This window comes from Ctenopharyngodon idella, chromosome 3 (genome assembly GCF_019924925.1).
Source record: "Ctenopharyngodon idella isolate HZGC_01 chromosome 3, HZGC01, whole genome shotgun sequence".
NCBI classification, from domain to species: Eukaryota; Metazoa; Chordata; class Actinopteri; order Cypriniformes; family Xenocyprididae; genus Ctenopharyngodon; species Ctenopharyngodon idella.
The window spans coordinates 954,834-970,358 of NC_067222.1; the positions used below are offsets into that span (position 1 = coordinate 954,834).

Sequence of the window (15,525 nt, forward strand, 5' to 3'; positions counted from 1 at the left end):
AAACATTTAGGGATTGTGTTTGTGGCACAAACACGTTCAATTAACAGAATCTCTGCTCGAAGATGCACAACCTGTTTAATTTTGGGCAAAAGTGCTTTGAGAAACAACAATCATTTAAAGATGAATCTAGTTTTAAGGGAAAGGGATGCAAATGTGCACTTTAAAAATCAAAATAATTTGGATAATAATGTATCTATAGAATATATAATAATATTGACTCTCTTTTCTTAAACAATGGTTGAAGGTGCAGTAAGCGAATTCTGAGAAACACTGTTGAAAGTGGATCAGACCGAGCACCAAAACACACAATCAGCAGGGCTGTATGAGGGGGAGGTGCCCGTGTTGCGATGGCTGCGTTCGGAACCGCATACCTCCACAGCTACTAGGGCCAAATATAATCAATTCTGTCTTTTTCTCATTTAACTGGAGAAAGTTATTATTCATCCAGCATTTTACATCTTTTAGACACTCAAAGAGTGATTTAAAGTCTGGAGATAATACATCTGTTGTGTCATCAGCATAAAAGTGGTAAGAAATGCTATATTTCTTAAAAATAGAACCAAAATATAAATATATAAAAATATACAATGAAAATAGCACTGGTCCCAAAATGGAACCTTGAGGGACCCCACATGTGATAGGAGCTATTGATGAAGAAAAGTTTCCCATTTTAACAGAAATGGTTCTATTTTGAAGATAAGAGGCAAACCAGCTCAGAGCAGTTCCTTGGATCCCCAGTACTGTCTTAAACGTTCAACTAAAATGAAGATCTAGCAAAACTGCTACCCGAGTCAGTCTTTACTAAAAGGTCATTAGCTATCCTAAGAAGAGCTGACTCTGTGCTATGACCTGATCTAAAAGCAGATTAGAATTGATCAATAACATAATTTTTAGTTAAAAATGAAGTTTGTGAGATTTGTGAGAAGAGCAATCCCGTTTATTCTTTTAAATCAAAATAAAGCTGAACATCTCAATATTGCAATACATCAAAGTCAACTCAACAGCCTCTTAAATGTCTACGAACACTCAAGCCTCAATTAAGTGCTCAAAAGGGCATAAGTAAACCAATATCCTTCAAAAAGATTTCTTCAGTATAATGGATAAATAAAATATTGTTGAGTAAAATTAAATAGTCAAAGCCTACTTGCAATGGACGTGCTGGTTTTTAGCCTCATCACCCACTGCTGCCATGTGCTTATGTCATATGAAACACCTGTGATTCACAAATATATAGTATCTTCAATGCCCTGTAGATGGCAATATCTCTTCTTTTGTAGCAGAAATAAACTGCTGCTGGAAAAAGTTGGGTACCATGCAAAATGTAATGAGATATTGCATTACTCATTACAAATGTACTTTAGTAACGAGTACATACACTTTTTAAAAAATGTCAAGTAGAGAGTAAAAGTTGCTAATATCTTTCAAACTTTAAGTAGCTACACAAAAAGCTACTTAAGCATAGTAACTAATTACATTTACTAAAATATTTTACACCACTGGATATTAAAATATCTACTTTATATATTAAAGTAAATTATTTCTATATTTAAATGGAAAAGGATTTCTACAGAAATCCATAAAATTTAAAATGGACAACAGAGCAATGATATTTCATTTCATATTTCATTTTCCTAACTGTATAAACACGAAAATATGCCATATAAAAGATATGACACCAAATCGTCTCAGGTTGTGTATGCAACCATGGTTCCCTGAGAAGGGGAACAAGATGCTGTGTCTTGGTGTTGACACTATGGGGAACATGTAAATTCACACCAATATTTACTGGCAGGTGATCGTCACAAGTAGAGCGCCCATGAGTAAAAAAGGGCACCTCCAATACACGTCATCAACACTTTTGTCTGAAGGAGACAGGCAGGCAAGCCTGAGGTATGGCATTGTGATGCAGTTTCTCATTCCCTTTTTTAGGCAACCATGGTTGTTGATATTCCCTTTCGGAGTGGAACTTAAATGCTGTATCTTGGTGTTGACGCTATGGGGAACCAATACCCACAATGCCATGCTAAAGGGGTGTCTTCCACACTAAGTTGTGAGTATGCACAAAGCCAGTGGACTTAGCACTAATGTGACATCTAGTATCTTAAGTGGGGTCAAAAGTATGTGAACCCCAGGGTTAGGGCTGCAACAACTATTCGATAAAATCGATAATAATCGACAACAATTCTCATTATCGATTAGTTGGCTCCGCCCACCGTGCACAGAAGACTTCCGCCAGTCGCGTCAAATACGCATTTAGTAACGCATTTCTATGGACCAAAATGGATCGAAAAATAGTGGAACAAACAGAGTGAGCTGCTGCGGGAAAGGTGCGAGATCAAAGCTGATCAAAACATGAGAATTATTTATTTTAAGCTTCAAGCTAATGCATTAGCATAATGGCTTGCCCTGTCAGGCGCTTTGACAGATGCATGTGCGTCCTCAGCGCAAAACATTCATTCTAGCTATATCCTTCTCTGTAAACGTTACAAATTCACGCGAGCATTTACATTTTGCATAAAGGCTCGTGTACGCTAACTCCCTAACTAGCCAAAAACAGGAGAAAAGATAATACAAAAATTAACAGGCACCCACCTCCCTACAGCTTCCAGCACGTTTGAGCATGAAGGTAATAACAACGAGTAGGTGGCAAAACTCGTAGGCTACAATAAAAGCCTCAACTTAGGAACTTTGTAGGAAAAGTACACCGTCTCTACACAATTCTTTACACATACATCAACAGGGCAACAAACAGAGCAGGTGAGGGACACAGCACACTCTGGAAGACAGGCTTTAGCTTGAATGTCTCTGCGAGCTTCTTTTGAGCATCCAGCCACAACAACGAGCATCAGGTGTGAGCAATCACCTCTCTCTCTCCCTCCAGCACCTGGTAGAGCAATAGAGAGACACAAAGAGAAAAGGGAAAAAAAGCCTAGCACACACAGAACTACGAAGCCCCACACATGACATGCAAGAAAAAAAAATTAAATCATGCACACAATTTACTAATTCGTTCCCTCGATTTACTAAAACGTGCGCACGATTTACTATTTCATTCCCTCGATTTATAAATCATGCGCATGATTTATAAATCGAGGAAACGAAATAGTAAATTGCGTGCACAATTTAGCCTACTATTTTTTTCCTGCATGTCATGTCCAGGGCTCCGTACAGAACAGAATATGCACTACCATATGACACAATCATAGAACGTAACAATACGAACAGAGACTTAAGTTTTTTTGGATATTATGTATGAATATTATTTAGAAACTATTTAGTTGTTTCAGTTTGTTATGTTCCTAATAAATGGCAATACCATTTTTAGTTTCAAACAAATTTTTGATAGATTCCTAAAATATTTGTGTTCTCTCTTTATTATGACAGGTAGTGTAATAAATGACTATGTTTTCATAGCATTCAGCCGGCACATTTGTTTGAAGTACATTGGGCAGGATGTGCAATACTGTGTTTTTTTGTCAATAAAATAAAAATAAATAAAATTAGGATTTTTATCCGATTAATCGGAAAAAATAATCGGCCAACTAATCGATTATCAAAATAATCGTTAGTTGCAGCCCTACCCAGGGTGGTGACGTAGGGAAATTGTTTAATGGCGCTTCTACCAAGCCAAAATCTTAAGGCCCTTTCACACGGGACACGGTAAGCGGATGAGTCACTTTCTCTCGAAGTGGAAATATGTTTTGTGCAGTTTGCGTCGCAGTCTTGGGGACGATCAGTGGCGTAGCAGAGGGGCACACAGGGCACGCACTGCATGGAGCCCCGCCTGTTAGGGGGGCCCCCATGATAACCCGGGTTGCGTCAACAGATGATGATCATGTATCGACGATAGTCAGAGATATTGTCAAAAGCATCAAATAATGGCAATATTAAGAGGATTTGGTATTTCCAATTAATGTAGGCCTATTACATTCTTCTAGAATCTAGTCTATTATTATTAATAATAATAGTAATAATAATTCCTTACATTTATATAGCGCTTTTCTGGGTACTCAAAGCACTTTACATACAGAAGGGGGAATCTCCTCAACCACCACCAATGTGCAGCATCCACCTGGATGATGCGACGGCAGCCATATTGTGCCAGAACGCCCACCACACACCAGCTTATTGGTGGAGAGGAGACAGAGTGATGAAGCCAATCAGAGTATGGGGATGATTAGGAGGCCATGATGGACAGAGGCCAATGGGCAAATGTGGCCAGGATGTCGGGGTTACACCCCTACTCTTTTCGAAGGGCATCCTGGGATTTTTAACGACCACAGAGAATCAGGACCTCGGTTTAACGTCTCATCCAAAGGACGGTGCTTTCTGACAGTGTAGTGTCCCCATCACTATACTGGGGTGTTAGCAAAGACTATAAAATAACACAAGACGCATCACTGGTATTATTATGAATGGGAGAAAGTGCAACGCGCAATATGGAGGAATAAGTCCCGCCTTCTAAATAAGAGCCAATCGCCGATTGGTAAAGTCATCGCGTCCCTGCAGTGGCCGTTAGAAGCTCCGGTTCCTATAGAAACAATCAGAGGCGCGCCTCCGAAATGAGGTTGATCCAGCCTGGAAAATACAGTTTTTTTTGTCATGATTCGAGCATTTAGAAACAAAATGTATGAGACAGTTGTCAGATTTCATGGTGATTTCAAATATGAAATTTAATTGAAAGCTTGGCAAACAGCTTTGGAGAATTTGATGTTTCCCCATTCAAAGAGATAGGAGCTGCACTTGCATGCCCAAAGATGGCCACCGAGTGAAATGACTTGTCTTAAAGGGACTTTGGTGTTAGGACCCACACAGACCACAGGGTGAGCACCCCCTCCTGGCCTCACTAACACCTCTTCCAGCAGCAACCTAGTTTTCCCAGGAGGTCTCCCATCCAGGTACTAACCAGGCTCAGCCCTGCTTAGCTTCAGTGGGCAACCAGTCTTGGGCTACAGGGTGATATGGCTGATGGCAAGTAGCCTAACCTAATATTATTATTAGGTTAGGCTACTTTTATTATTAAATTAATATTATAATAAATGTATTATAATATTAATTAAAAAAATTAAATTAATATTATAATAAATTTGGCCCGCAATAATTTCATAGCGCATCACCTCATAACTGACATGCTGTGAGGATAATAAAAGATTAGGCTATTAGCTCCTCTTAGAAAATATTTTAAACATTTTTAGGTCTATTATACAATGAATTATAGGCCTATAATTAAAATTATTAACAGTCTATAATATTTCCGAACACTGCAGTTATCAATGAAAATTAAGTGCAGCTTTACTTCAAGAACCGACTTTAAAAAACAAGCTGTTTAACATGAAATACTCAGTCAAATCAGCCTCGCTGATTTGCGCTACGCCACTGGCTGATGTTGCCATAGTTAGTCATCAACAACAACAAAAATAAATCTTAATATAAATGAGAATGAGAAGAGTCTTTACCAAAGTATTTGACATATATTTTATAAATTTTCTGGTGTTTCTGGATGCCAAAGCATTTTTACTGCAATGACCAGAGCTAAAGTTGCAGGCAGTAAGTGATTTCTGAGAAACACTGTTGATATCTGAAATCAACCCCAAAAAACAAACACACCCCTCCCTCCATCGCTCCGCCCCCAAAATGTACGTACACGGAATGCAAGAGTCGATGTCTCTATCATAACAGAAAAATATAAGCAAAATAATGCTTTGCAAAAAATAAAGCGAAGATGAAAAAGAACAAGGAAGAACAAAAAAAACAACAGCACACAATCATAAAGTACACAAGAGTAAATACAAGCAAGAGTTTGTTGTTAGTTGCCAGCAGCACAGCAGCTCCTGACAAACAATGACACTCAAAACTGTCCTTTTACTATAGCTAACATTACAACAACAACATATCTTGATTCTGTGAAAAATAGCAAAACCAATGCTACTCGTGTATGAGCAGAAACAACACAACCTCAGCATCCGTTTTCAGAAAAGCTCTGGAAAGCTTTTCTAATTTTAACGAGGGTCCTAAAGCTATTGTGTGATAATAACCCTTCTTTTCTCAGTGATATTCCTCTGACCTTTTCAATTTTGTAATGTCTCTCAGCCATCTCTCTTTCTACAGTTTTTCCCCCTCTTTCTCACTCTCTCTCTCCTCCCCCATCATGAATGGACACGCCCCCTACTGCTGCTGATTGGCTACAAGTGTTGTGTTGTTTGGTGCAATTCACATACAAGTTTCTCAGAAATTCCTTACTGCTCCTTTAAATTGCCTTTCTGCAAAGTGAGAATAGTGCAGATGAGATCTGAGACTCGTGATCCATTTAAAACTCTTCTCACACAGATGACATGTGTAAGGCGTAGTGTGAATTCTCATGTCTTTCCACATTGAGAGCAGGTGAAATGCTTCCTTTATGTGTGAAAGTTTCCACATTGAGAGCAGGTGAAATGCTTCCTTTATGTGTGAAAGTTTCCACACTGAGAGCAGGTAAAAGCCCTTTTTCAAGTGTGAGTTAACATGTGCTTCTTAAGGCTTACTTTCCGACTAAATTTCTTTCCACACTGAGAACAGGTGAAAGGCTTTATTCCAATATGATTCAACAAGTGCTTCTTCAGGCTTCGTTTACATCTGAAAGTGTTTCCACACTGAGGGCAGGTGAAAGGCTTTTCTGAAGAGTGAGTTACCAAATGATCATTAAGGTGTCTTTTCTGTGTAAATCCCTTGCCACACTGAGGACAGGTGAAAGGCTTTCCTGAAGTGTGATATAACAAATGATACTTAAGGTGTCCTTTCTGTGAAAAACTCTTGCCACATTGACTGCAACTGAAAGGCTTTATTCCAGCATGAATTAACATGTGATTCTTAAGGTTTCTTTTACGTGTGAAAGTGTTTCCACACTGAGGGCAGGTATAAGGCTTTTCTGAAGTGTGAGTTAACAAATGATCCTTAAGGTGTCCTTTTTTTGTAAAACTCTTTCCACAGTGAGAACAGCTAAAAGGCTTTTCTGAAGTGTGAGTTAACAAATGATACTCAAGGTGTCCTTTCTGTGCAAAACTCTTTCCACATTGAGAGCAGCTGAAAGGTTTTATTTCAGCATGAATTAACATGTGAGTCTTAAGATTTCCTTTACGTGTGAAAGTGTTTCCACACTGAGGGCAGGTGAAAGGCTTTTCTGAAGTGTGAGTTACCAAATGATCCTTAAGGTGTGCTTTCTGTGTAAAGCTCTTTCCACACTGAGGGCAGGTGAAAGGCTTTATTCCAGCATGAATTAACATGTGACTCTCAAGGTTTCTTTTACATGTGAAAGTGTTTTCACACTGAGGGCAGGTGAAAGGCTTTTCTGAAGTGTGAGTTACCAAATGATACTTAAGGTGTGCTTTCTGTGCAAAACTCTTTCCACACTGAGAGCAAGTGAAAGGCTTTTTTCCAGTATGAATTAACATGTGAGTATTAAGGCTTCCTTTACGTTTGAAAGTCTTTTCACACTGAGGACAGTTGAAAGGCTTTTCTGAAGTGTGAGTTACCAAATGATCATTAAGGATTCCTTTACATGTAAAACTCTTTCCACACTGAGAGCAGGTAAAAGGCCTTTTTCCAGAATGAATTACCATGTGATTCTTAAGGCTCCCCTTCTGTGTGAAAGTCTTTCCACACTCAGAGCAGGTGAAAGGTCTTGTGACTTCTGTTATTTGAATGCTGCTTTGTGAGCAACTGTTTTCAGTTTTGGAGGAACTTAATGGTTTTTCTCCAATGGTGACATCATGAGCTTTCTGATGCTGATATTTCTCTTCCACTTCATTCAGATCTTCTCTTTCCTCTTTCACTTTCATCAGGCCTAAAATGAAAACATTAAATTGTGAAAATCAATTGGGACAATTGGAAAATAAAAGGAAATTAGGGTACGTTTACACGACAACGTACTAAAAATGGAGATTTTTCCTTTGTGTTTTTGAAAAGTTTCAAGTACAGACGACAACATTGTCAAAATGATCCCGTTCACACAGATCCGCAAAAAACAACTAAAAATGCTGTATTATTCATGCCAAGCCAGTAGTTGGTGATGTCACTCTGTAAAGAAACACTACGCACCTCAACACTTAAAGGGATAGTTCAGCCAAAAATTAAAATTTTCCTATGATTTACTCACCCTCAAGCCATCCGAGATGTATATCTTCTTTCAGGCAAACATACCGTATCTCTTTTGGAGATGGCTGTCCACATCGATTTGCATTGCCCCAACACCTAGATCAATATCCAACTCATATTTCATTTTATCATTTTGTGCCATCAATAATCCAAGTAATCCATATGGCACCAGTGGGTTAATAAAGGCCTTTTGAAGTGAAGCAATGAGTTTTTGTAAGAAAAATATCCTTATTTAAAACTTTATAAGTTCAAATATCTAGCTTCCTGTGGACGACCGTATGCATACTATGAAACTCAACTCGCGCCAAATGAGTAACCCTCTGACGCGAAGTATGACACACGATGTAGGAGTAGCGCAAGCTTAAACACCTATCGCCGTTTTAAGCAAATATGGCTGGGCAACAAACTCAAGCTCCTCTTCTTACATCGAAATCCTCTGACATTTCTCTTTAAAAATTTGTGACCGTTGTTTTGTTGTGCTCTATCCTCTGCGCTTCCATGTTCATCATTGCGTCATGCGACAGGTCAGAGGTTGCTATTCCACTGCAAATCGATGTGTATGGCCGTCTGCCGAAAGCTAGTTATTATAGTTAATAAAGTTTTAAATATGGATATTTTTCTTACAAAAACACCCATTCACAACCATTATAAGGCTCAGAGGAGTAAGGATATTTTTAAATATATCTCTGTGTTCGTCTGAAAGAAGATAGTCATATACACCTAGGATGGCTTGAGAGTGCGTAAATCATGGGATAATTTTCATTTTTGGGGTGAACTAACCCTTTAATATGCATATGCATGACATCACCATTTTAACAAATTCACATTTTTGTAGTTTACATGAAAACGATAACCGTATAGTTAAAAAAAGAAAAAAAAAAGAAAAAACAAACTTGCTTTCTGCTTGCATGCTGATTTCCTTTCCTCACCAATATGCAGTGCTCTCTTATGAACTGCTTCTCCTCTCAGTCAGATATTGCATGTGCGCTCAAACTATGTCATGCGCACTCACGAAACTCTCCGTGTTCTTGCACAAGAAATTAATTCTCTTCGCTTCTGGATTAAACGTTGGCAAAAGTTATTAACCAATCAGACTTCCGACTGACCAGTGAAAATGCTACATGGAATCTTATTGGCTGAGAAAGAACTGCACCTGGAATTCTTTCGACAATCAAAGACGGATATTTAATTTCTTTACCATTTAATAATATTTAATGATATTAATCAAATGTATCTTAAAAAATGGTTCAGAATGGGGCGCTTGGATGATTTGTAAATAAGTAAGCTAGTCTAACTGCATCACAATGTTCAGACATTACAGGTCAAACCCCTCTGAATGATTTATCTAAAAACAACATATTCTTTCACAGTGTATTAAGGTGTATTGAGGTCCAGTGTAAAGTTTCCACAGTCAGTGATGGTTTGGGGTGCCATGTCATCTGCTGGTGTTGGTCCACTGTGTTTTCTGAGGTCCAAGGTCAACGCAGCCGTATACCAGGAAGTTTTAGAGCACTTCATGCTTCCTGCTGCTGACCAACTTTATGGAGATGCAGATTTCATTTTCCAACAGGACTTGGCACCTGCACACAGTGCCAAAGCTACCAGTACCTGGTTTAAGGAATTGGCCAGCAAACTCGCCTGACCTTAACCCCATAGAAAATCTATGGGGTATTGTGAAGAGGAAGATGCGATATGCCAGACCCAACAATGCAGAAGAGCTGAAGGCCACTATCAGAGCAACCTGGGCTCTTATAACACCTGAGCAGTGCCACAGACTGATCGAATCCATGCCACGCCGCATTGCTGCAGTAATTCAGGCAAAAGGAGCCCCAACTAAGTATTGAGTGCTGTACATGCTCATACTTTTCATGTTCATACTTTTCAGTTGGCCAAGATTTCTAAAAATCCTTTCTTTGTATTGGTCTTAAGTAATATTCTAATTTTCTGAGATACTGAATTTGGGATTTTCCTTAGTTGTCAGTTATAATCATCAAAATTAAAAGAAATAAACATTTGAAATATATCAGTCTGTGTGTAATGAATGAATATAATATACAAGTTTCACTTTTTGAATGGAATTAGTGAAATCAACTTTTTGATGATATTCTAATTATATGACCAGCACCTGTATAAGAACAGTTAGCCACATCCAGAAAAATGAAAGGATCTCTATGGACCTTTGATGGATGTATATGGTAATTACACTTATTTCTAAAACTGTATTTCCAACAGGTTTTTCTCTTAACACCTAAATCAATATCCAACTCAATTTATTATCATTAAAGTGTTTTTTGTTTCTTTTTTGTTTTTTCAAAAAAAATGTAATATTTCATATGCATGCTAATGGTGTAGTTGAGAAATTTTGCGGTAAATGGATAAAAAATTTAAAAATTGTGACGTGGGTAATAGAAGGATTTTCCACCCGGCTACCACAGCAAATATACACATACATATTGGCAAAAGTATTGGGACACCCCTCCAAATCATTGAATTCAGGTGTTCCAATCATTTCCATGGCCACAGGTGTATAAAATCAAGCACCTAGGCATGCAGACTGCTTCTACAAACATTTGTGAAAGAATGGGTCGCTCTCAGGAGCTCAGTGAATTCAAGCGTGGTACCATGATAGGTTGCCACCTGTGCAGTAAGTCCATTTGTGAAATTTCCTCACTACTAAATATTCCACGGGCAACTGTTAGTGGTATCAAAGTGGAAGCAATTGAGAACAACAGCAACTCAGCCACGAAGTGGTAGGCCATGTAAAAATCACAGAGCGGGGTCAGCACATGCTGAGGCGCATAGTGCGCAGAAGTCGCCAACTTTCTGCAGAGTCAGTAGCTACAGACCTCCAAACTTCGTGTGGCCTTCAGATTAGCTCAAGAACAGTGCATCGAGAGCTTCATGGAATGGGTTTCCCTGACCGAGCAGCTGCATCCGAGCCTTACATCACCAAGTGCAAAGCAAAGTGTCAGATGCAGTGGTGTAAAGCACGCCGCCACTGGACTCTAGAGCAGTGGAGACTCTGGAGTGATGAATCACGCTTCTCTGTCTGGCAATCCGATGGACGAGTCTGGGTTTGGCGGTTGCCAGGAGAACGGTACTTGCCTGACTGCATTGTGCCAAGTGTAAAGTTTGGTGGAGGGGGGATTATGGTGTGGGGTTGTTTTTCAGGGATTGGGCTTGGCCCCTTAGTTCCAGTGAAAGGAACTCTTAATGCTTCAGCATACCAAGACATTTTGGACAATTTCATGCTCCCAACTATGTGGGAACAGTTTGGGGATGGCCCCTTCCTGTACCAACATGACTGCGCACCAGTGCACAAAGCAAGGTCCATAAAGACATGGATGAGAGAGTTTGGTGTGGAGGAACTTGACTGGCCTGCACAGAGTCCTGACCTCAACCCGATAAAACACCTTTGGGATGAATTAGAGCGGAGACTGCGAGCCAGGCCTTCTTGTCCAACATCACTGCCTGACCTCACAAATGCGCTTCTAGAAGAATGGTCAAAAATTCCCATAAACACACTCCTAAACCTTGTGGAAAGCCTTCCCAGAAGAGTTAAGGCTGTTATAGCTGCAAAGGGTGGGCCAACTCCATATTAAACCCTACGGATTAAGAATGGGATGTCATTAAAGTTCACGTGCACGTAAAGGCAGGTGTCCCAAAACTTTTGGCAATATAGTGTATTTCAAACCTAGGGCTGGATGATTCATCGAAAAGTAATCAAAACCAAAATTCAGAACCTCTAACCAATATAATTTTCCCATGTTGGTTATTTCGTTTCTTTAATCCTGTTAATACTTTCCTCTTAAAAACATCCTAACGTGTGTATAGTCACATGACTCCACCCCGTCTAGTCAGCAGCATGGAAGCAATATGGAGGTAAACTGAAACGCAGAGTCAACACACACAGACAGTGCAAGAACCCCGCAGTAAGATCACTTTTGCTTGCATCCCCACGAAAGTTTGTCAATTGTATGTGTTTAAAGGCTTGCCAGTTTGAACATTCAAGTAATTTTAGACCTTTCAAGAACAACCATATGGAAAACACCTCACTTCAGAGCTCACAAGCCGTTTTCTGTAGCACAGAGAGCCAAGCTGCGTCGTGTCTCTGATGCGAGCCCTGAAGCCAGATCACTTTCACTTGTGTCTTCACTAGGGGTGAAACGGTTCTCGGTTAAAAAAAAAAAAAAAAAAAAAAAAAAAAATCGAACCGTACCGTTCTGCACATCTGATGATGCATACGCATCTATAAAATGGTTTGTAGAAAATAAATAAAACAGACATACAGAGTTAGGCTAATGTATGTTTCTGTCGATGGATACGCATTCTGGCTTCCCCTAAACTTTGTTCAATGCGAGTGCCTTATCCTCTTATCCTCCTTATCCATTTTACGCCGTCATTACCTGGGAGTTGATAGCGCGAGCGCAGGTGATACCTAAACAGCACACGTTGATATCTATGTTTAAACTAAATTCATTTAAGCCTTGCCAATTTAAACATTCAAGTGCAAGGCGTGAAAGAGAACTTACGCGCACGCTGTGAGAAGATTTGTGCACTCGTCCGAAGCGCGCACGCAGAAGCGTGTGTACAGCATGCAAATATCGAGGTCTCTTTCAAGTCTTGTGCTTGAACGGACAAATTCAGACAAAATTATGTCAACATGCCCGTCTTGTCGCGTATCCTAGCAAGCATACTCGGTTATGTCTTAAATGAAGTGAACTTATACACTCGAGAAAGAATGTGTGTTCAGTATCAGTGTATTGATCTGTGTATTATGTCTTAAAGAGACAGCAGCCCTTGCATTCCTGCTGTCTGAATGTGTTAATTAACAAGACAAGGGAATCACTCATTGCTCATAACTGAATAGTAACTTAATAATTAATAATGATTGATCTTTATTTAATTTATACAGTAAAGATTCTGTGCAATGTTTTACATTTTATTAGCTACTTTATTCAATTTCTGTACCTGAAAACTGGATACATGAAAAACTTGAAAAGCTTTATTTATTTGTATCTTTGCTTTACTGTATTTATTTGTGCTGTTTGATTATTTGTTCTTATTTTCTTTATTTTTTATTTGACAGTAGTAATTTTTTACCTGAACATAGCACATACTGAACTGTGAGCCTAAAAAACCGTGATACAAACCGAACCCTTAGTAATCTGAACCATTGCACCCCTAGTCTTCACTAAACTTTGTCAATTGTATGTTTTAAGGATTTCACAGACAAGTGTGTGGCCAGCCTAACTCATTTTGATTGCTGTTGCAACATCATATCCAGACTATAAACATTTATACCAATACTTTTTTTATTTGATGTTTGCAGCACATAAAGCAATACTGTAGCTGAAAACACGGTTTGTGAAGCTTCTTTCAAAAGTATAACTTACATGACTTTCTCTGGGTCAGCGGCAGCACATAAGCAGGTTTAAATTGGCTATTCCGGTGTGATCATAATTTCAAAGGTTTAGCGAAATCATTGTCATTTGAACAAGATTGCGCAATCATTTAATGATTAACTGTGCATACAAATGTGCCTATATGTATTTTTGAATGTCATATTTGTACCAGACCTCAATAATACGTTTATGTTATAGCCTATGGCTCTTAAGACACTGCATATGAAATTTCAATGTTATGTGTTATATATCAAATAACTCAACTGAATTTAAAATCATTGCAATAAATTTTCAACTGAAACAAATACAATAATAGATAATTATGTTTCCAATCAAATCAACATCAAATGCAGCAGTAGATGTGATGCACAAGATATCACAATAAATGCTCTGCTTGGACATGTATTGTTTGTTTGTTTGTTTGTTCATCCCGCATTTGTTTTCAGTTCTGATTTTACAGTAGTCAACATTTGAAGTGGATCAAAAAAGTTCATCAAAGTTGTCCTAAGAACTAAGTTGTCCTAAGAAGAAGGTTTTAGGACAACTTTGATGAAAGGTTTTAATCTACTTCAAATGTTGACTACTGTAGTTTGGATTTTTTTTTTTTTCCTCATCAAAACCCACTTCATATTGCCTATATTTAATGCCACTTTCCTCTATAACTGAATGTGACAGTTACAGGTCACTACATTATCTTAAAATGCATTAAATCCATTGAATATAATCTTATAATATTATGACTAAAATGTGAAATTCACAATAGTGGTATATTTAGTCTCAAGATTTAAATATTTAGGGAATGATGATCTGACCCTGATCTAAAAACCTGATCTTAGGGAATGATGATCTGACCCTGATCTAAAAACCCTGTTGAAATATATATTTCAACACAAGTAGACAAAAGTGTAAACAAAACCAAATATTAAACTGTAAAGAAATTAATTTGATTGTCGAAAGAATTCCAGGTGCAGTTCACTCTCAGCCAATGAAAGATTTAATGTAACATTTTCATCCGTCGTGGAAGTCTATTCTGATTGGTTAAAATAACTTCTGACAACGTTTAATTCAGAAGCAAAGAGAATTTATTTCTAGTTCAAGAGGAGATTCACGAGCGCACACGCAATATCTGAGTGAAAAAAGCAGTCCATAGAGAACACTGCATACAGTGTAGAGCGCGCGTCCGGTTTTGTGCCCTCGCGCTACAATAATGCGCTCTCGATATTTGTCATTAAAATTAATTCCATAGAAAACCCGAGGAAGACTTCTGTAAACAGGTAACCCTTTGCCCACACAAATGGATTACGATAACATAAAAACAAAGTCTGTATGATGAGTCGCACACGCTCCGAGTTCAACAAAGTTTTAAGATTCCAAAAAGCAACGAGCGAAAATAAAATATAAATAGTATCACTGCCCGTTCAGTTGCATTTTTAAGACATTTAAAACGTGGATTTAAGACATTTTAATTAATTTAAGGCTTAGCTAATGTAGCACAACAGTTATTAAAGATGAATTATAGAATAGACACCAACCTCCTTGTTCCTCGTGTTTTATTCTCCAGGGTTCTGGTTCACTCATGTCCTCCTCACTCTCCTCTTTAACAAACACCATCTTCACAGCAGCAGATCTCAGTTCAGTTGATACTCCTCCAGGTGAGGAGGAGGGGAATTACAGGTATTTATTTTTTACCTTATTCAAAATGTATCTAAAAGTACACTTCTAACAGTTTGCATTAAGCAAGTACCACGACACAACACCAGAAACTAATCTTATTTCTGAGGTTTAATGGTGGTTGGCAAACACACGCATGTGTCTTACCGCCACCCACTGGACTGGAGTGAAGAGGAGGGGAAATAATATCATAATATGGCGAAAAGCTATTGCGCGTGTACATAGTTTAGCGTTTACTTATGCATTATATATATATATATATATATATATATATATATATATATATATATATATATATATATATATGCACAAAGAAATG

At 38.4% G+C, this 15,525-nt stretch overlaps 1 protein-coding gene across 3 annotated transcripts in view; it reads right to left on the reverse strand.

Annotated features, from left to right (window-relative positions):
* Window positions 1–4,647: 4,647 nt before the first annotated feature.
* Window positions 4,648–15,525, reverse strand: part of LOC127509463 (gastrula zinc finger protein XlCGF8.2DB-like) — a 50,981-nt gene continuing 40,103 nt past the window's right edge. For 2 of the 3 annotated variants that reach the window (XM_051888227.1, XM_051888226.1), the window contains exon 3: window positions 4,648–7,819. In XM_051888227.1, coding sequence (XP_051744187.1) covers window positions 6,486–7,819 — 1,334 coding nt within the window. In that variant the 3' untranslated portion in view covers window positions 4,648–6,485. Of the gene's footprint in view, window positions 7,820–15,067; window positions 15,182–15,525 lie in introns of all 3 variants that reach the window. The other variant, XM_051888225.1, reaches the window with a different exon arrangement.